At 37.0% G+C, this 21,830-nt stretch overlaps 1 protein-coding gene across 3 annotated transcripts; it reads left to right on the plus strand.

Annotated features, from left to right (window-relative positions):
• The first annotated feature begins 14,963 nt into the window (after positions 1-14,963).
• Positions 14,964-18,923, plus strand: LOC140817323 (ultraviolet-B receptor UVR8-like). 3 transcript variants are annotated; one of them, XM_073176960.1, is made up of 11 exons: positions 14,964-15,130; positions 15,219-15,363; positions 15,467-15,577; positions 15,684-15,761; positions 15,964-16,083; positions 16,438-16,523; positions 16,658-16,859; positions 17,223-17,276; positions 17,363-17,473; positions 17,905-17,961; positions 18,585-18,923. In XM_073176960.1, the coding sequence occupies exons 1-11, from the start codon at positions 15,102-15,104 to the stop codon at positions 18,792-18,794; spliced, it is 1,203 nt and encodes a 400-aa protein (XP_073033061.1). In that variant the 5' UTR covers positions 14,964-15,101; the 3' UTR covers positions 18,795-18,923. The 3 variants fall into 3 exon arrangements, with proteins under 3 accessions (XP_073033061.1, XP_073033062.1, XP_073033063.1); XM_073176961.1 differs by having other exon boundaries at positions 15,684-15,744; positions 15,965-16,083; positions 18,585-18,921; XM_073176962.1 differs by having other exon boundaries at positions 17,363-17,483; positions 18,585-18,798.
• The last annotated feature ends 2,907 nt before the right edge of the window (positions 18,924-21,830 follow it).

The following is a 21,830-nucleotide window of genomic DNA, read 5'->3' on the forward strand; positions in this document are numbered from 1 at the left end:
TCAGCATAACCAATTATACTTGGATTAGCATCTTTTGAATACAAAAGTCCCAAGTCTGTCGTTCCTCGTAGATAACGGAATATATGTTTAATTCTGTTCCAGTGTCTCTTTGTTGTATATGTGCTAAATCTTGCCAACAGATTCACGACAAAAAATATATCAGGCCTTGTACAATTTGTAAGGTACATAAGGGCACCGATGGCACTTAGATATGGTACTTCTGGACCAAGAATATCTTCATCATCTTCACATGGACGGAATGGATCCTTTTCTATGTTTAATGATCTAACAACCATTGGAGTACTTAAAGGATATGATTTATCCATATTAAAACGTTTAAGGATCTTTTCTGTATAATTTGTCTGGTGAACAAACATTCCACATTCTTTTTGTTCAATTTGCAAACCCAGACAATACTTGGTTTTTCCAAGATCTTTCATTTCAAATTCTTCCTTCAAGTATGACACAACTTCTTGAATTTCCATACTCGTTCCAATGATGTTTAAATCGTCAACATATACATCAATAATTACGCATCCGGATGTTGTTTTCTTAATGAAAACACAAGGGCATATTGAATTATTTACATATCCCTTCTTCATCAAGTGATCACTTAGCCGATTATACCACATTCGGCCGGATTGCTTTAACCCATATAATGATCTTTGTAATTTCACAGAATAACATTCTCTGGGTTTTGAACTTTGTGCTTCAGGCATCTTAAATCCTTCAGGGATTTTCATATATATATTACTATCAAGTGATCTATATAAGTAAGCTGTAACAACATCCATAAGACGCATTTCTAAATTTTCAGATACCGCCAAGCTAATCAAATACCGAAACGTAATTGCATCCATCACGGGAGAATACGTTTCTTCATAATCAATTCTAGGCCTTTGAGAAAAACCTTGTGCAACAAGTCGAGCTTTATATCTTACGATTTCATTTTTCTCATTTCGCTTTCGAATAAAAACCCATTTGTATCCAACAGGTTTTACACCTTCAGGTGTAAGGACTATAGGTCCAAAAACATTACGTTTATTTAGCGAATCTAATTCAACCTGGATGGCATCTTTCCATTTTATCCAATCCTGCATATTTTTACATTCACCAAAAGATTTTGGTTCATGATCTTCGTTATCATTTATGATGTCGATTGCCACATTATAAGAAAATATATCATCAATTTCATCTATATCTTTTCGGTTCCATATTTTTCCAGTATTAATGTAATTGATACAGATTTCATGATTCTCGTCAGTTTGTGGTTCTGACAGAACATTTTCATCATCATGTGTTTCTTCAGGAACACCATTCTCTATTTTGTGATCATCATGTGTTTCTTCAGAAACATCATTCTTTATTTTGTGATCATCGTGTTTCTCTATGAATTTTCTTTTTCGAGGATTTTTATCCTTGGAACCGACTGGCCTTCCACGCTTCAGGCGTTTAATGACATCATGAGTATCTTCCATTTGTTTCTTTGGAATTTCAATTCGAGCAGGGGCATTTGCAGCATGTATATATGATTTAGTTACCCTTTTGTGTCTGCAAATGCATCTGGTATTTGATTTGCTATTCTTTGCAAGTGCACAATTTGTTGTACATCCTTTTCACATTGTTTTGTTCTTGGATCCATATGTAACAATGATGATACATACCACGTAATTTCCTTTTCGGTATGTTTCTGTTCTCCCCTTAACATTGGGAAGATTTCCTCATTAAAATGACAATCAGCAAAACGTGCTGTGAACACGTCTCCTGTCTGAGGTTCAAGATATCGAATGATTGATGGACTATCATAACCGATATAAATTCCAACCTTTATTTGAGATCCCATTTTCTTTCGTTGCGGTGGTGCAATAGGCACATACACCCTACATCCAAAAATTCTCAGATGAGAAATGTCTGGTTCTTTACCAAATGCAAGCTGTAATGGGGAGTATTTATGATATGCACTCGGTCTGATGCGAATTAATGCAGCGGCATGTAAAATTGCATGTCTCCATATAGAAATAGGGAGTTTTGTTTTCATAATCATTGGTCTAGCAATCATTTGCAGACATTTAATCAATGATTCAGCCAATCCATTCTGTGTATGTACATGAGCAACAGGATGCTCAACAATGATTCCCATAGACATACAATAATCATTGAAAGTCTGGGAAGTAAATTCACCAGCATTATCAAGTCTAATTTTCTTGATTGTATAATCGGGAAATTGATTCCTCAATTTTATTATTTGAGCAAGCACTACAAGAAATTTTCAAAACAACAACACACATACGACAACGGTTTTTGCTAAAACCGTTGTTGTAGATCAAATTTTAAACAAAAAGACAACGGTTTTTATAAAACCGTTGTCTTTTGGGGGTCAAAGACAACGGTTTTTAGGATAAATGACAACGGTTCTACAGAACCGTTGTCTTTGAGCGCTTATGACAACGGTTTATAAAACCGTTGTCTATTAGCGTGTTTTTTTGGACAATCGACAACGGTTTTCTAAAACCGTTGTCTATTAGTGTGTGAAATGGCAAAGCACAACGGTATTTAGCGACGGTTTTGGTAAACCCGTCGCTAATGTTAGCGACGGTCATCTCCATCCGTCGCCGATTTAAAATTTGCGACGGTTGTTCCAACACCGTCGCTAATTTAGCGACGGAATTTGTTCAACCGTCACTAAATTTAGCGACAGTTATATACAACCGTCGCCGATGTATAATTTAGCGACGGTTAAAATTAAAAACCGTCGCTAATTTCAAAATTTCCATCCCGCCAAAACTTCCCTCCATTTTCTTCTTCTACCTTCTATAAATATCTGCAAATTAACTCCATTTTCTTCCACTTCACTTTACAACACTTAAAATTTTTCTCATTTACACGATTTTACAACACTTAAAATTTTTATCTCTTACACAATTTACCACTTCACAACAATTAAAATTTTTATATTTCACAATATTTTATAACTTCACGACACTTAAATTTTTTTATCTCTTACATTATTATATTAATTCACAAAACAGATTTATTAAATTATTAATTTTTTTTTATTTTACCTAAAATTGTAGCGACGGAATTCATGTATATACCGTCGCTAAGTAGCGACAGTTTTGGACATGATGTCCGTCGCTAATTTGCGACGGAATTCATGTATTAAACCGTCGCTAATTTGCAACGGATTATATATGAATACCGTCACAAAATATATTTGCGACAGTTGTTCAAAACCGTCGCAAATTGTAGCAACGACAACGGTGAAAAACCGTTGTCTTTGAGCGAGACATTTAACCACAGGGGCTTTAACAACAGTTTTAAAAGGGCTACGACAACGGTTAAAAACCGTTGTCTTTCGCCTTTTTTCTTGTAGTGAAGTAATCTTGTAAATGCAACATTTCGAGTTGACAATAAACATACATTTGACCATCTGCTGGAGGCATCAATCAATACCATAAAGTATTTGAATGGTCCACATGGTGGATGGATTGGTCCACAAATATCACCCTGAATACGTTCAAGAAACATTGGTGATTCAGTTTGGATTTTGCCTGGTGATGGTCTTATAATAAGTTTTCCGAGAGAACAAGCTTTACATTGAAACTTATTATTCTGAAAGATCTTCTGGTCTTTCAACGGATGACCATGTGTATTTTCTATAATTCTTCGCATCATTGTTGAACCAGGATGTCCCAATCGATCATGTCAATTGATCAGTATTGAAGAATTATCAACTACCATGTTTGATTCAATTGGACTTATATATATATAATGCAATCCAGTAGAGAGCATTGGTAGTTTTTCAATCACATATTTCTTTCCTGATTTATATGTGATAAGACACATATATTTCTCATTCCCTTCATTCATTGTTTGAGTATCATACCCATGGGAATATATATCATTAAAACTCAACAAATTTCTTTTCGATTGTGGTGAATATAAAGCATCATTGATCAAAAATTTTGTACCATTAGTGTAATGCCCGAGATTTTAATTAGATTAATATGAGATTATGGATTATGACTTAATGTGGTTATAGCCGGGCCAGTCTGAGATTTTATTGGACCAAGAAATAGGAAGAGCCAAGATGTGGGCCGAAAGTGTCTCGCCCGGGCGGAAGTTTTTGTCCGCTCGAGCGAGACAGAATTATGCAAGAGGGCCGAGAGTTACTCGCCCGGGCGGAAGTTTGTGCTCGCCCGAGCGAGACTGAATCGCGCAGAAGGGCCGAGAGTTGCTCGCCCGGGCGGAAATTTATGTCCGCTCGAGCGAGAGACGTGTTTTGAAAAGGAAGAGGCCACGTTTTGAAATCATGCAACGTATATATATACATATATACGAACGAAATTCTTCAGAAGCTTCAGAATATAACCGAGAAAAGGGTTTGGGAAAAAGAGTGAAAATCCTTACGTCTTTATATTTCAATCTGTCCGTTAGATTTTAAATCCGACTTCGGTGTTGTGTTCCTAGCAACGCAGGCTTCAACTGGACGTAAGTTTTACTACGTTTTGACATGTTTTGAAATTATGATGTTGTTAGAATTGAACACACGTCATATATGTTATTCTTGACATGTTAGACAACGTAGAATCGAAGTCAGATTAAGAAACGGACTGAATATGGAATTGTTATGAATTTCAGAATGAAATTGACTAGAATTGACATCAGATTTGGATGGTGGTTGATTGTAAACGTTTGGAATTGATATAGACTGATATAGTATTATCAGTATCGCAAGATTGTACGATTGTACCGTCAGAATTTGATAAAACAGAGATGTTGTGATTTGATTAGAATATTGATACAGAATATTGATATTGTCATTGCCAGATTGAACAGTGACGGACTTCGATTGTATCAGAGTGACAGCAAGAAAGGTATAAATAAATGTTGATTCGGGATTGCACAACTCGAGTTGGGTTTGACTTGAGTTTCCCTAAATCACATACTTTATTTTATTGCATTGATATTTGCAGATTATCAGATTGATATGTTAATGTATTGACTTAGAACAGAGTCAGAGTCCGAGTCTAGGGCAGACAGCCTAGCTAGGGCAGAACCGCCGAGTCTTTCTCAGAACCGATAAACTCTAGACTTACGGTGTATCGAAGAGCTTTAGTTGTAGATCGACTTCTATCTCAGATACTCGATACAGAATACCAAAGTCTAAATTAGATTGGGATCCCTAGATTTGAGATAAGATAAGATTAGATCACGAGTCATTGATTCATGTAGTCAGACTGGATACATGTTTTGATGTTTGTTTATGTTTTTATATATGATTTATATGATTGCATTTAATACATTGTTTATACTGGGATATTTATATCTCACCGGAGTTATCCGGCTGTTGTCTTGTTTGTATGTGTGCATGACAACAGGTGGGACATGTACAGGGTCACAGAGATGAAGACAGACTGAGATTAGAGTGGTGATACAGGACTTGGACTAGAGCTAGGGTTTGAACACTTGATAGTAGTTGTTGAACCTGAGTTTGTATGATTGTATATTTTATCAGATTTATACTTTTATACTGATATGTATAGGAGTTTGATTCCATTACCTTCCGCATTTTAAAGAAAAATTAGACCCTGTTTATTATAATTGATTAATTAGTCCCAATCATGATTGAAAAGATGATTAGCGTCCGGGTCCCCACAACAGGTGGTATCAGAGCGATAGATCCTTTAGATTGAGATAGAAGAGGCTAGTGAGCGGGGTAGACTGAGGTTTTCTTTCCTGCTTTTGAATGCTAGCATGTCTTCCTGCTTTATTACATGTTACTTGTTTATCTGATTGATATAGTAATATGTTTTATTGAAATTGGATCAGTACTGATTCTAGATCAGCAGTAAGATGATCAGAGAAGGATTGAAACAGAATTGTTGTACTTGTTACTAATCTATTTGATTATTAGTTATGCCTCCGAGACGAGTACCAGAACAGGGAAGTACATCAAATACTCCAATGGATGTCACACCGACTCCAATGGAAACGTTACTGAAACGATTTCAGTCATTTCATCCGCCGACATTGAAAGGAACAGAGAACGCTGTAGAGTGCGAGAGTTGGCTCGATGATATAGAAATGTTGTTCGAATCCTTGGAGTATACAGATGAGAAGAGAGGGAAATTAATTGGACACCAGTTACACGACATTGCTAAGGACTGGTGGATTACGAGGAAAAGAGCCATGGAGCATAGAGGTACGATGATTACCTGGAATATATTTAGAACTGAATTTTATCAACGATTCTTTCCAGTGTCGTACCGGAAGGATAAGGGGGCGGAGTTTGCCAATCTAAAGCAAGGACCGATGAACATAGAAGAATACGTGTCAAAGTTCTCCTCCTTGCTGAAATTTGCTCCACATGTGGCTGACAGCGAAGAAGCTACTGCTGACCAGTTCATCAATGGCCTGAACCCCGACATTTTCACATTGGTGAACACCGGGCGACCGGATAATTTTACTGATGCCCTGAACAGAGCCAAGGGAGCAGAAGCCGGTCTGATGAGACAGAAAGGGGCTTCATTTGTGCCTCCAGCACCGAGACCACAGCAACCACCTCCCAGATTTGAGAGTGGCAGCAGTAGCGGAGGAAAGAAAGAATTTTTGAAAGCCAGGGGAAAGCAATTCAAGAAATCTGGCAGTAGTTCTTCCAGCTCCGGTGGTTCCAGACTGAGCCAAAGTTACACTGGAGTTTATTGCAAGACTTGCGGAGGAAGACATGCTACTGAGCAATGCCAGGGAGTGACTGGTAGTTGCAATTTCTGTAAACAGCCGGGGCACTTTGCTAAAGTGTGTCCCCAGAGAGGTTCCCAAAGATCGCAGGGGGCCGAGTCATCGGGATCAGCAGCACAGACTGAGAGACGATCCGCTGCTGTTCATACATTCCAGCCAGCGCCAGCTCAGTCACAGCAGAGGCCAGGAGGAAGCCAGACAGTTGGCCAGCCTCCGAGACAGCAGGCCAGAGTCTTCGCTTTGACAGAGGAGCAGGCCCAGGAAGCCCCAGATGACGTTGTAGCAGGTAACTGTTCTTTATGTGGTTACTCTGCTTACGTATTAATTGATACCGGTGCTTCACACACATTTATTTCTGAACGATTTGCATTAAGTCGTGCATTGCCTGTAGAGTCTTTAGCTACTGTAGTGTCTGTCTCTTCTCCGTTGGGGATGGGTTTGATATCCGTAAATTCGGTTAACCATTGTATGCTACAGTATGACGGGCATGAGATTGAGTTAGATTGCATCGTACTTGGGTTGTCAGATTTTGATTGTATTATCGGTGTCGATATGCTAACCAAGTACAGAGCGATAGTTGATTGTTTCCACAAGATAGTGAGATTCAGACCAGATATGGCTGAAGAGTGGAAATTTTACGGTAAGGGTTCTAGATCGAGAATTCCTTTAGTATCCGTATTATCTATGACTCGATTGTTACAGAAAGGAGCAGAAGGATTCCTTGTATATTCAGTAGATTTACTGAAGTCGAGTCCAGCATTGGCAGATCTGCCAGTGGTACGTGAGTTTGCTGACGTCTTCCCAGATGAGATCCCGGGATTACCTCCAGTTAGAGAGATAGACTTCAGCATTGAACTGATGCCAGGTACAGTACCGATTTCTAGAGCTCCGTACAGAATGGCACCAGTTGAATTGAAAGAATTAAAAGACCAGCTGGAAGATTTACTGGCCAAGGGGTACATCAGATCGAGTGTGTCTCCTTGGGGTGCTCCAGTACTGTTTGTAAGAAAGAAAGATGGTTCGATGAGACTCTGCATCGACTATCGGCAACTGAACAAGGCAACGATAAAGAATAAATATCCCTTGCCTCGTATAGATGATTTATTCGATCAGTTGCAGGGTTCTTCAGTATATTCCAAGATTGATTTGAGATCGGGATATCATCAGCTGAGAGTCAGAGATTCTGATATCTCAAAGACGGCATTCAGAACCAGGTATGGACACTATGAATTTATTGTCATGCCATTTGGTCTAACGAATGCTCCAGCTGTATTCATGGGATTGATGAACCGTATCTTCCAAAAATATCTCGATGATTTTGTGATTATTTTCATCGATGATATATTGATTTATTCAAAGAATATGAGTGAGCATGCTGAGCATTTAAGAACTGTGTTGCGAATTCTAAGGGCTGAGAAATTATATGCTAAACTGTCGAAATGTGAGTTTTGGCTAAGACAGGTAGTATTTCTGGGTCATATTATATCTGGAGATGGTATATCTGTTGATCCCAGTAAAGTGGAAGCCGTGATTTCTTGGCCAAGACCGACATCAGTACCTGAAATTCGCAGTTTCATGGGTTTAGCCGGATATTACCGTCGTTTTATTAAAGATTTCTCGAGTATAGCTAAACCAATTACTCAGCTGACTCAAAAGAATGCTCCATTTGTTTGGTCTGAAGAATGTGAGACCAGTTTTCTGGAGTTGAAGAAGAGGTTGACCAGTGCACCAGTGTTGACTATTCCATCCGGTACTGGTGATTTTGTGGTTTATTGCGACGCTTCTCACAGAGGGTTGGGATGTGTGCTGATGCAACGAGGGCATGTTATCGCTTATGCCTCAAGACAGCTTAAACCACATGAGACCCGTTATCCAATTCATGACCTAGAATTGGCAGCCATTGTCTTTGCATTAAAGATATGGCGACATTACCTTTACGGTGAAAAGTTTGAGATATATTCTGATCATAAGAGTTTGAAATATCTGTTTTCACAATCTGAATTGAATATGAGACAGCGAAGATGGCTTGATTTGCTTAAAGATTTTGATTGTGAAATCAAATACTATCCGGGAAAGTCTAATGCAGCAGCTGATGCACTAAGTCGAAAGGTATGTTCTTTATCCTTGTCGACGATTGGTGTTTCAAATTTAATAGAGGACTGCTGTTTGTCTGGATTAGAATTTGAAACAGATTATAGACCGTTAAGACTTTATACGGTGCAAGTAGAACCCGAGCTGATACTGAAGGTAAAGGCAGCTCAGAAAGTGGATCAGAATATACAGAAATCAGTATCGATGGTCAGAGCAGGACATCGATCAGAGTATCAGGTACGTGATAACGTCTTGTATGTCAATAATCGTCTAGTTGTGCCAAATGTTTCAGATTTGAGACGACGGATATTGTCAGAAGCGCACAACAGTCGATTTAGTATTCATCCTGGTGGCAGAAAGATGTATAACGATTTAAAAAGACAGTTCTGGTGGAAACAAATGAAGACTGACATTGCCGAATTTGTTTCCAGATTTCTGAATTGCCAGCAGGTGAAGGCAGAAAGAAAGAAACCAGGAGGTTTATTACAGAGTTTGTCCATTCCCGAATGGAAATGGGATCACATTTCCATGGACTTTGTGACGCAATTGCCGCGTTCCTCCAAAGGTTGTGATGCGATTTGGGTCGTAATTGACAGATTGACCAAATCCACATGTTTTATGCCGTACAAGATGACGTACAGATTTGACCAGATGGCAGAGATCTATGTCAGAGAAGTGGTCAGATTGCATGGAGTGCCGAAGTCGATTGTATCAGAACGCGATCCTCGATTTACTTCGCACTTCTGGCAGAGTTTGCAACAGGCTCTCGGTACGAAGTTACATCTGAGTACCGCATATCATCCACAGACCGACGAGCAGTCAGAGCGGACTATCCAGACACTGGAAGATATGCTGAGAGCGGTGGTGCTAGATTTTAGCACTACTTGGCAAGATGCATTGTCTCTTTGTGAGTTTTCGTACAACAACAGCTATCAGACGAGCATTGAGATGGCACCATTTGAAGCGTTGTATGGAAAGAAGTGTAGATCCCCTCTTTATTGGGATGATATCTCTGAAGTTCCTGAGATTGGACCAGATATGATCAGAGATATGACCGAAAAAGTGAAGCTAATTCAAAAGAAGATGAAGGCAGCACAAGACAGACAGGCCAAATATGCCAATGCTCGACGTAGACCGTTGGTATTTGAGGTTGGGGACCTAGTATTTTTGAAGATCTCACCTTTCAGAGGAGTTGTCAGATTTGGCAAGAAAGGAAAATTATCTCCACGATATATTGGGCCTTATGAGATTCTCGAGAAGATAGGAGATCGTGCCTATCGACTAGCCTTACCGCCTTCATTATCAGGAATACATGATGTCTTTCATGTATCGTTACTAAGAAAGTATCTTCCTGATGCTTCACATGCTATTCAACCAGACGAGGCCGAACTGGATGAGACGTTGAGCTATATTGAAAAACCGATTCAGATTATCGATCGTAAAGAAAAACAGCTCAGAACGAAGATGATTACACTTGTAAAAGTGCAATGGACTCGTCATGGTGTTGAAGAAACAACCTGGGAAACTGAATCAGATATGAAACAAGAATTCCCAGAGTTATTTCGATGATGTAAATTTGCATACAGTTTTGTATATACACTCCTTAGTGATACGAATAAAATACCTGTGATTTCGAGGACGAAATCGTATCTTAGGAGGGGAGAAATGTAATGCCCGAGATTTTAATTAGATTAATATGAGATTATGGATTATGACTTAATGTGGTTATAGCCGGGCCAGTCTGAGATTTTATTGGACCAAGAAATAGGAAGAGCCAAGATGTGGGCCGAAAGTGTCTCGCCCGGGCGGAAGTTTTTGTCCGCTCGAGCGAGACAGAATTATGCAAGAGGGCCGAGAGTTACTCGCCCGGGCGGAAGTTTGTGCTCGCCCGAGCGAGACTGAATCGCGCAGAAGGGCCGAGAGTTGCTCGCCCGGGCGGAAATTTATGTCCGCCCGAGCGAGAGACGTGTTTTGAAAAGGAAGAGGCCACGTTTTGAAATCATGCAACGTATATATATACATATATACGAACGAAATTCTTCAGAAGCTTCAGAATATAACCGAGAAAAGGGTTTGGGAAAAAGAGTGAAAATCCTTACGCCTTTATATTTCAATCCGTCCGTTAGATTTTAAATCCGACTTCGGTGTTGTGTTCCTAGCAACGCAGGCTTCAACTGGACGTAAGTTTTACTACGTTTTGACATGTTTTGAAATTATGATGTTGTTAGAATTGAACACACGTCATATATGTTATTCTTGACATGTTAGACAACGTAGAATCGAAGTCAGATTAAGAAACGGACTGAATATGGAATTGTTATGAATTTCAGAATGAAATTGACTAGAATTGACATCAGATTTGGATGGTGGTTGATTGTAAACGTTTGGAATTGATATAGACTGATATAGTATTATCAGTATCGCAAGATTGTACTGTCAGAATTTGATAAAACAGAGATGTTGTGATTTGATTAGAATATTGATATTGTCATTGCCAGATTGAACAGTGACGGACTTCGATTGTATCAGAGTGACAACAAGAAAGGTATAAATAAATGTTGATTCGGGATTGCACAACTCGAGTTGGGTTTGACTGGAGTTTCCCTAAATCACATTCTTTATTTTATTGCATTGATATTTGCAGATTATCAGATTGATATGTTAATGTATTGACTTAGAACAGAGTCAGAGTCCGAGTCTAGGGCAGACAGCCTAGCTAGGGCAGAACCGCCGAGTCTTTCTCAGAACCGATAAGACTCTAGACTTACGGTGTATCGAAGAGCTTTAGATGTAGATCGACTTCTATCTCAGATACTCGATACAGAATACCAAAGTCTAAATTAGATTGGGATCCCTAGATTTGAGATAAGATAAGATTAGATCACGAGTCATTGATTCATGTAGTCAGACTGGATACATGTTTTGATGTTTGTTTATGTTTTTATATATGATTTATATGATTGCATTTAATACATTGTTTATACTGGGATATTTAAATCTCACCGGAGTTATCCGGCTGTTGTCTTGTTTGTATGTGTGCATGACAACAGGTGGGACAGGTACAGGGTCACAGAGATGAAGACAGACTGAGATTAGAGTGGTGATACCGGACTTGGATTAGAGCTAGGGTTTGAACACTTGATAGTAGTTGTTGAACCTGAGTTTGTATGATTGTATATTTTATCAGATTTATACTTTTATACTGATATGTATAGGAGTTTGATTCCATTACCTTCCGCATTTTAAAGAAAAATTAGACCCTGTTTATTATAATTGATTAATTAGTCCCAATCATGATTGAAAAGATGATTAGCGTCCGGGTCCCCACAATTAGGTAACAAAAATTGTGCTTTACCACATCCTTTAATCAAGTCTACAGGACCTGATATTGTATTCACTGTTGTTTTTGTTGGTTTTAGTTCCAAGAAATATCTTTTATCTCGGAGGATAGTGTGCGTTGTACCACTATCGGGTATGCAAACTTCAGCTTTGCTCATAGCATTTTCCATATTTGAACTTCAAAAAAAAATATGCAATGAAATAAATTACTGGCAATATATATTTAAATATAACACATATCATAATTATACAATAAAACATTATTCTATGAATACATGAAAATAAATTATTGTACATTTATATTCTACCATTATATTGTTCATTTTCAGAGAAATCGTTGAGAAAATCTGCAGCATCAATATTGTTCATTTCTATCCCACCAGCATATTGATCATTTCCAGAGAAATCATTCATAAAATCACCAGCATCAAAATGAGTTGAATCACTCAAACGGTCACTGCGTTCAGTGAAGTTGGTCTCCTTTTCTTTCCCCTTTAATGATTCTTTATAAAGTTTACAAAGGTGCTCAGGGGCTCGACAAACTTTGGACCAATGTCCTGGAGTATCACATCTGTAACAAGAACTTTCATATCTTTTTGAGCGATTCTCATTAACACTTGTATTCTCATGATACCTTTTCAGTGGATGGTTTGGGACGCTCTTTTGAGATGAGTTATAAAAATAACTATCTCTATTATTTTCAAAACCACGGCCGCGTCCACGACCACGACCAATTCCACGTCCATGTCCACGTCCACGACCTCGAACTCGACCAAAACCTTGTCTTTGAAATTGATTTTGGTTTCCAGGTTTAAATTCATTTTTACTTACAACATTTACTTCTGGAAATGCTGTTGATCCAGTGGGTCGGGACTGATGATTTCTCACTAGAAGCTCGTTGTTCTTTTCCGCCACAAGAAGACAGACGATGAGTTCAGAATATCTCGCGAATCCACGTACTCTATATTGTTGTTGTAGAGTAATATTTGATGCATGAAACGTGGAAAATGTTTTTTTCAAGCATCTCAGATTCTGTGACCTCATGTCCACAAAATTTTAATTGCGAGATTATTCTATATATCGCCGAATTGTAATCACTGACTTTTTTAAAGTCTTGGAATCTCAATGTATTCCATTCATCCCGGGCGGTCGGAAGTATAACTTCTCTTATATGTTCGAATCTTTCTTTTAATCCCTTCCACAAAGCCATGGGATTTTTTTCAGTCAGATATTCACATTTCAATCTATCGTCGAGATGTCGACGCAAAAATATCATGGATCTTGCCTTTTCTTGTGACGTGCATATGCCATTTTCTTTAATGGTCTCGCTTAGACCCAATGACTCAAGATGCATTTCTACATCTAGAGTCCATGGCATATAATTTTTCCCAGTAATGTCAAGAGCGATGAATTCGAGCTTTGTCAAGTTTGCCATGGTGGTACTAAAAATCACGATGCATTTTGTTAGTTAATGAATATTGCAATACAAAGTAATGGATAAACAACAAGTACAAGTATTCGTAAAAATAAATAAAACACACGAGGAGGATATTCTCCGATAAATACAAGACTCGTGAGTATGATAACTAATATAATTAAAAATAACCTTGCGAAAGCCATCTTCATTTTTTCTACGAAAAATTTGATGATGAATAATTTTTAGAGAAGAAGAGAAAGTTGGAGTGATTGAATGTGTTTATGAGATCATATTTATAGGGCAAAAACTAGCCGTTTTTTACCATTTATGACCGTTGGTGTACAAAAAAATAAAGGTATGTATTTGTATAATTTTATGGTAATAATATGGTATATATAATATTAAACATGTTTAAATAATTATGTATATCATATCATAATATTATAATGAGTGTCATAATTTATTTTGTTTAAAAACCTTATAGGCTTTTATACTTGTCGTATCCATTACCGGGAGTATGGGATGTCGTCTTAACATCCTCCCAGGATTTATAACAAGTTTATGAAAAATTTATTTTATTATTTCTAATAATAACATTATATTGTATATTAAATAAATACATAATAAATAAATAATAGTAAAATAAATATAATTACTTTTGTTACCTTTTTCTTCTGTTTGGAGCTTGGAAAAGTATGTAGGACTTTTAGAGCTTCGTGCTGATAACGTGTTGTGAAAAAGTAAAAATTTATGGTAAAAATTAAAAATCTCAAACTCTCAAAATTTACCAAACAACACACTTTATAATATTTTTCTCTCTACTCAATTGTTATTTTCTTCACAAATGAGAGATCTATTTATAGAGTTTCATTACACATAATCCAAAAATAAATTCATCATTACATACATCATCACACACTAATTTTCAACATTCAACACCTAATTTTACCTAATTTTCAACATTCAACATTCAACATACACATTTTCATATTATATTTTCAACATAATTTATTAGGTTTATTATTATATAAAAGCTATAACTCACTTTTTGTGTTTTTTAAAAATACTTTTAAATTTTTATGTTTGTATCAATGAATAAAGATTCGTGATTCAATTATGTATACGAACATATATCTCTATATTATATTTCATACGCATAAATCATAATATAAATATATTAACTTGATATGTTTTTTTCCCTAAAAATTTAAGATTTTTTAAATAAAGTTATTAGGTTTAAAATTTTAAATTAAATATTTTTTGTATGAATTACATTTGTTATAATAATAAAATTGATAGAAACTCCTAAAATATATTGGGAATTTGTTTCTGGAAGTATCATCCATTCCATGGAAAGATGGTTTTTGATTCAGATACGCGCTTCAATTCAACTTGAAATCACTGTTGAAACCTACCCAAAATTTGTGGCTGCGCAGCCACAGCCTCCATCGAAAGACACGTTCTTTGAGAACTTGTCGTAGAAGCCCGCCGGTGCAGTGGCATCCCACTAATTATGGCCTCCAAAACTGTTGTTATTGCATGGTCTCCCCCATTACCTCATCAAACTACAGTCTACCCTACATGCTCTTTATCAATTTTCACTCGTATCTAGGTTTCAATGGTTTTTTAGGGGTTCTGGAGAAGATGGGCAGTTGGGAATTGGAAACAGTGAGGAGAAAGAATGGGTTTGTGCCATTTCTGCTCTGAGTTCTAGCAACGTTTGCTCTGTAGTGGCCGGCAGCCGTAACTCCCTTGCTATATGTGATGACGGAAAGGTTCTAATTTTGAACTCCTTTATCTTGGTTTTACTGTATTTGATGATATGTCTATACTGTGTTTGATAGTGTGCTTGTTTGCTTGATGCTTGTGATGATTTAGTTATTTACATGGGGCTGGAATCAAAGGGGAACACTGGGCCATCCACAGGAAACCAAAAATGAGAATGTTCCCAGCCAAGTTAAGGCACTTGCCAATGTCAAAATTATTCAGGTGTTTCATGGTTTCTTTTCTGTGACTTATTTATTTATTTGTTTTTTTGACAATGGTGTAGACTTTGGCATTCTTTGTAAGTAAAGTGTTCTGGTTTTGATCATAGGCTGCTATTGGTGGCTGGCATTGCTTGGCCGTTGATGAACAAGGTCGAGCTTATGCATGGGGTACGTCTACTGTTTTTGCTCAGTACCTTTTTTTAATGTGTTTACATTTTACAGAGGCCAAGTGAGAGTGGAAAATGTTGAAGTTTCAGCTTTCAAAGTTATTTGTGGTTAATAAGTGGAAATTTTGATCTCGTGCTAGGATAGTTTCGTGATTCATATGTGGACTAAAAAGTAGAGTTAGCTCCTTTTATTTCTGAACGGTGAACCTTCTTCGGTGCAGGTGGGAATGAGTATGGACAGTGTGGTGAAGAACCTGAACGGAAAGAAGACATGGGCAAACCTGTCAGAAGAGATATAATCATTCCACAGCGATGTGTGCCAAGACTTTCTGTTCGTCAGGTGGTTAAACTTCCGTATCTCAGTTTTAAGCATGGAAAATAATCATTTTAATACTTCATTCCCCTCGGATAATTGGGTTAATTAATATCAAAAAAATTGTTGCAGTGAACTTGTACTGAATGAAACATTTCAATATCAAGCATAGCTGATAATTATTCTTCTAGATGATCTATGATTACCATCGACATTTATTCATGTTTGGCCCCAAAGAATTAGAATTATTTTTTATCAACCCAAGAAGCAGCATTTGACTGTTTTTGCCATGTGTTTGATTTTCTAATGTATATGCAATACGCATGCGCCAAGCCAGTAGTCAGATTCACCGGTGACAGTCCTAACTTTTTCACCTCACAGGTAGCTGCTGGTGGAACTCATTCTGTTGTTCTTACCCGAGAAGGACATGTATGGACATGGGGTCAACCATGGCCTCCTGGAGACATGTATGTTTGGTTTACTGAAGTCTGTGATAAATATATTATTTCTTTTCTGATTTTTTCTTATCTGTTACTGGCATTCATTGGATTAAGTAGCTTAGTTAGTTGCTTACACTTGTTTAACGTCAATCAATCTACAGAAAGCAAATTTCGACCCCAGTTCGAGTGCAAGGTCTTGATAGTGTTAGGTTAATTGCAGTAGGTGCATTTCACAATTTAGCTCTTCTTGACGATGGAACTTTGATGGCTTGGGGCAATAATGAGTATGGTCAGCTTGGAATTGGTGATACCCAGCCAAGATCACAACCTATTCCTGTCCAGGGCCTCTCTGATCTTACTTTGGTTTGTGTTACCATCCTCTATATATACTCTGTTGGCCATTAGTTTCCTTTTTCCATTGCATAGAATCTTGTGAGCATTTTATTTTTGCCACCAGTCAGTGATTGTTTCATTATATCAACTTCAACTAACTGTTGTGGTTGATTTTTATAGTAATGATAATTTCTGAACAAAAGACGGTGAATAGAGATGGAATTTTGAAGGTTATACGTTATGAAATTACTGATATCACATGGCAATAACAATTTGGAGTTCTATGGAAAAGAGTATAGTCTAGAACTTACCGTCATAATAAATTTTGAGAAATAGAACATCTTTGATTTTACTTATGGTTGGACTTAAGCGATTCTCTGCATTGTTGTCCAGGTTGATATTGCTGCTGGAGGATGGCATTCTACCGCGTTGACTGATGATGGAGAGGTATATATTATGTCTCTTCATTCAGCTAAAAATTTGTGCATTTGAACACATGTCGGTGCTTCTATCTAGTTCATGTTTTTCTTTAGGTGTATGGATGGGGCAGAGGGGAGCACGGAAGACTTGGATTTGGAGATGACAAGAGCAGCAAAATGGTTCCTCAAAGGGTTCAACTTTTAGTGGGCGAGGACATTGTTCAGGTTCTTACATGTATCAGCATCCTTGTGATTCTTATATTAAAATTTGTAATGACTTAAATAAAAATGCAACAAACGAAATGCTCCTTCAGCCTTCCATTCATTTCGTTGCTTTCATAAAAATTGAGTAACATCAGTTTTGCGTGACTGCATGTTTGTCATGGTACTTAAAACACCTTAACTCACATTCTTATAGTATCATGAATTTGGGTATAGACTAAGCCAAATTCTAGCTTTTGCTCTTTAAGACTGTGTTGACATATCTATGCTTGTTACGAATTTAATATATCTGTTAATGGCTTCTTTTCTTTTCTTTGTTTTGTGGTTTGTCCCTTTGAGTAATTAGGCAATTTTATGATGTGAACATTTTGTTTTGTTATTTATAGCATGCTTCTTTGGAAAACCAAATATAAAAACTTCTGTTTTTTTTGCAGGTTTCTTGTGGAGGTACTCACTCCGTTGCATTAACGAGGGATGGCTGCATGTATTCAGTAAGTTCTTTACACATCTTTTAATCTTTTTTATGCAAAAATGAACGTACCATCAACTCACCCAGAGGTATACGCTCTTCAGAAAAATAAACAAGCAATATATGCATCTTTTTTATGCATCAAATGGACATACTATCAACCATTCAGCCCACCAAACGGTATATGCTCTTCAGAAAAATAAACAATCAATATATGCCCTTCAGGAATATAAAAAACAATGTAGATAGCCGCAAACAAAATAAAAATGTTTGGAACATCAACTCTAATGTTATATATTTTCTATCACTGACCATTTGATATAGGTTTTATGTACATAGTCTTGAATAAATATTGATGAACAAAATTCACCAATTCGACTTAATTCAGTTGAAATCGGAAAGTTCTGTTTTTCTGTTTTGGAACATCAGCTCTTGTGGTTATTACAAGGTATTTATTTAATGCATCTCTGTAACACTCAATAAATGCTTCGTTTTCTCTCTGCTGTACATTTTTCCGAGTGTTGAAACTCAATCAGGAACCCAAGATGAGCAAAACTTTCTATTTCCAATTCATGTTTAACTTGAATTCAAGTGGTTTTCAAGGCAGTCATGCAAAACACATCTGACTTATCTTGATGCTTGCAGTTTGGACGAGGGGACCATGGACGTTTGGGATATGGACGAAAGGTGACAACAGGGAATCCAGCTGAAGTTCCGATAACAATTCCACCTCCTAAAGGCATCAGCGGCAGTGCAGCTGAAGGCCGGTGGTGTGCTAAACTAGTTGCTTGTGGTGGCCGTCATACTCTGGCGATAGCCGAATGGCACTCTTCTGAGGCGGATCACGAACTCTGAAGCGCTAAAAGGTAATGGGTCTACGAGAAATGGCCTAGTTTGTTATTTTGTAGTAGAAAACCTTGTATAAGAGATATGGGGTACTGTGAGATACCTTAGATTTGCGTCTTGTACTCTTTCCATCTGCCATGTAACTTACTAACACTAATATTTGTTTTACAATATTAGTTTTTTGGAGGGGAAAAAATACCCTACTAATTCGCTTTTTGGATAAATTGCACGATCTAATTGCCATAAATACCATCGGAGGTTTGGGGAACTAAAATGTCCCCTGAAAGATTGTTCTAATCGCCATAAATACTTGCGAGGTTTAAAGAACTACGATGTGTTCCAAAATGTTACGGAAGATTTCTGTTTCCGTCACCGATCTGTCACATCAGTATCACAAAGCTTTACTAGAATAAATAGATATTTTTTGAAGCAACGAAACATCTCTAGTTATCAAAAATCTTGCAATTTTCCACTTCTTACAACTCAGAAATGCCAAGATTCTAATATTCACCACATGATAATCACTTGGTTCAGACTTACACGAACGTTAACCTTGTGGAAACCCGAAAGATTGTGAACTTGGAAATTGTGGTACTATTTTTTGAGGTTCCCTTAACGTTGGTAAGTCGGCCCGAATCTGCTGTTAAAGACGCCAGCATGCAGACGAAGCAGGTAGAGTAGTTGGATGAGACCCGATATCACAATAAACGCTTCCAGTGTTTGCTGTGATTCGCAAGCTTAAAATCAAGAACCGATGATGGATGCAATGGATATTCTATGTTAATTTAGACACCTTACCAAGCTAGCGTTTACCCGTGTCCTCCCACTATGGTTTGTTTGCAAACCAGGCGCTGTTTCAATTAGCAAAGAGCATATTGTATGTTTAGAACACAAACAAGCTTGGGGAACGCAGGATATGATGCAGGCACGAGCAATTGAAATGCATAATATTTTAGACTATCTTTTGACAACATTAATAATAAACATATTTTATATGGTGGAGATTGAAGATTAATATATGTGATGCATACCCAAAAGCATGAGCAGTAATCCCCCATGAGATAACAACTCAAAAAGCGGGAGCAAACTGTGCCTAGAAATATCGCAAGCAGTTTTGAGATGGTTCTTGGCTGAATAAATATATCAGTATTATAATTATGTTTTCAAAAGAATTATTTTATGTTATTTTTTAACAGTTCTAAATAATTTCATTATTCATCAATCTACATTAATATGGCACTAGCCACCAAGGCACACGCGTTGCGTGTGTCATTAATATATGAGAATAATATATTAAATCTTCGTGATTTTACAATACCATGAGAGTAAAAACATTTGTACTTGATCCATGAAAAGCCAGAGATTCCAAAGCTTAAATAAATATGTCAAACTCAATTTGTTAGCTCACATGATATATGTGTTGATCTTAAAAAATAATATTCTTTTGAAGCAGTAATATCATATCATTAGAAATAATGATAAACTTCAATGTAAAAGAAGTAAAATTTAATAGCACCATTTTGAATTGGTTACCAAATCTGGTTGTTAGAATAAGGTTATGGGAAACTTTTTTGATTCTTAGGTTAATATGGGCAGCACAATTGGGTGCCTAAGAATTGACGTTTAGAAATGGAAAAGAGTTCTTCAGTCAGAAAGTATTGATATGTTGAATGTCTTGTCTTATTATTTACTTTTCTTTATGGTTGTATTCAGCAGTTTTGCTGTACCTCACTGACCTTTATCTGCGATTTACTCAATGATGTACGTGTTGAATTTCTTACTTTGTTTTTATTTGGATCATTAATGATTACGAGAAGCAGGTATTTTGGCTAGTTATTTTAGTAATGTTACAACGATCAGCTCCTGTGCCTAAAAGATCTGATGATGCAAAAACAGATTGGCACAATGGACGGGAAATTAAATACGCATCTGCTGATATTGTATGCTTCAGAAACAGGAAATGCCATAGATGCTGCTGAGCAGGTTGGTCGTGAGGCAGAGCGCCGCGGTTGCCCTTCTGTCTCTGTCCTCTCTGTGGATGAGTTTCATCCGGTATACTTCTACTCGTTATTTCAGAGCATACCAACTTTCAGTTTTTTTAAATGTTTTGTAGGCTGATTATATTGGTTACTTGGCCAGAGTGACTTACCAAAAAAAGAGAAAGTGATTTTTGTGGTGTCAACCACAGGACAAGGAGATGCCCCTGATTCTATTAAGGTTTTATTTATGTTTAATGATAATAAATTCTTTGTTTTTGTGCTTAGCTTTAATCCGTCATAATCAAGATTATTTGGCAGGGGTTTTGGAGGTTTTTGCTGCAAAAAAATTTGTCACATGGGTGGCTTAATGGAGTTTGTTATGCCGTTTTTGGATTGGGTGATTCAAGTTACCAAAAATATAATGTAAAGTTTTTATTTTTACTTTATTAAATCATCTTATGACCTTATTTCTAGATCAACACCTTATTACAATTCATGAACTTATTTCTAAAGGAAGGTATTCCTTCTTCCGCACTGTAAACATGCATTTTTTTGTTGAACATTCTAAATATAATGATGAAAAAAAAAGTGATCTTCTTGATATAATTGGCCTGATCTTATTTTTTTTCAATTGCCATAAATAGAGGAAATTTTTGGTTCTCCTATTTTCAGATTACCAGGGTGTATTGTTATTGGATAGGTATCATATGTTTGGTTGTAAATTCTCATAATGGAATGTTCCGTCATAATTGTTTTAACAGATTGCATCTTCATAAAGTTTTTTCCATAATCTTTCCTTGCTTATTAATTCCATGACATAAATGGATTTTCTGGTCGTAGTTTGTAGCGAAGAAGCTCGATAAACGATTGTTAGATCTTGGTGCATTGGCAATTATTGAAAGAGGTCTGGGAGATGATCAGCATCCTTCAGGGTACAATATTTATTCACATGATTTTAGATGATTAACCATTAGCTCTTATGAAATTTACAATATGGAATTTACGGTCTTTCCCCGTTTAATTCAATAAAACATGAGAAATGAAAGCACTTCATGTTGTTTGGATT

Source organism: Primulina eburnea, chromosome 16, assembly GCF_022965805.1.
Source record: "Primulina eburnea isolate SZY01 chromosome 16, ASM2296580v1, whole genome shotgun sequence".
NCBI lineage: Eukaryota > Viridiplantae > Streptophyta > Magnoliopsida > Lamiales > Gesneriaceae > Primulina > Primulina eburnea.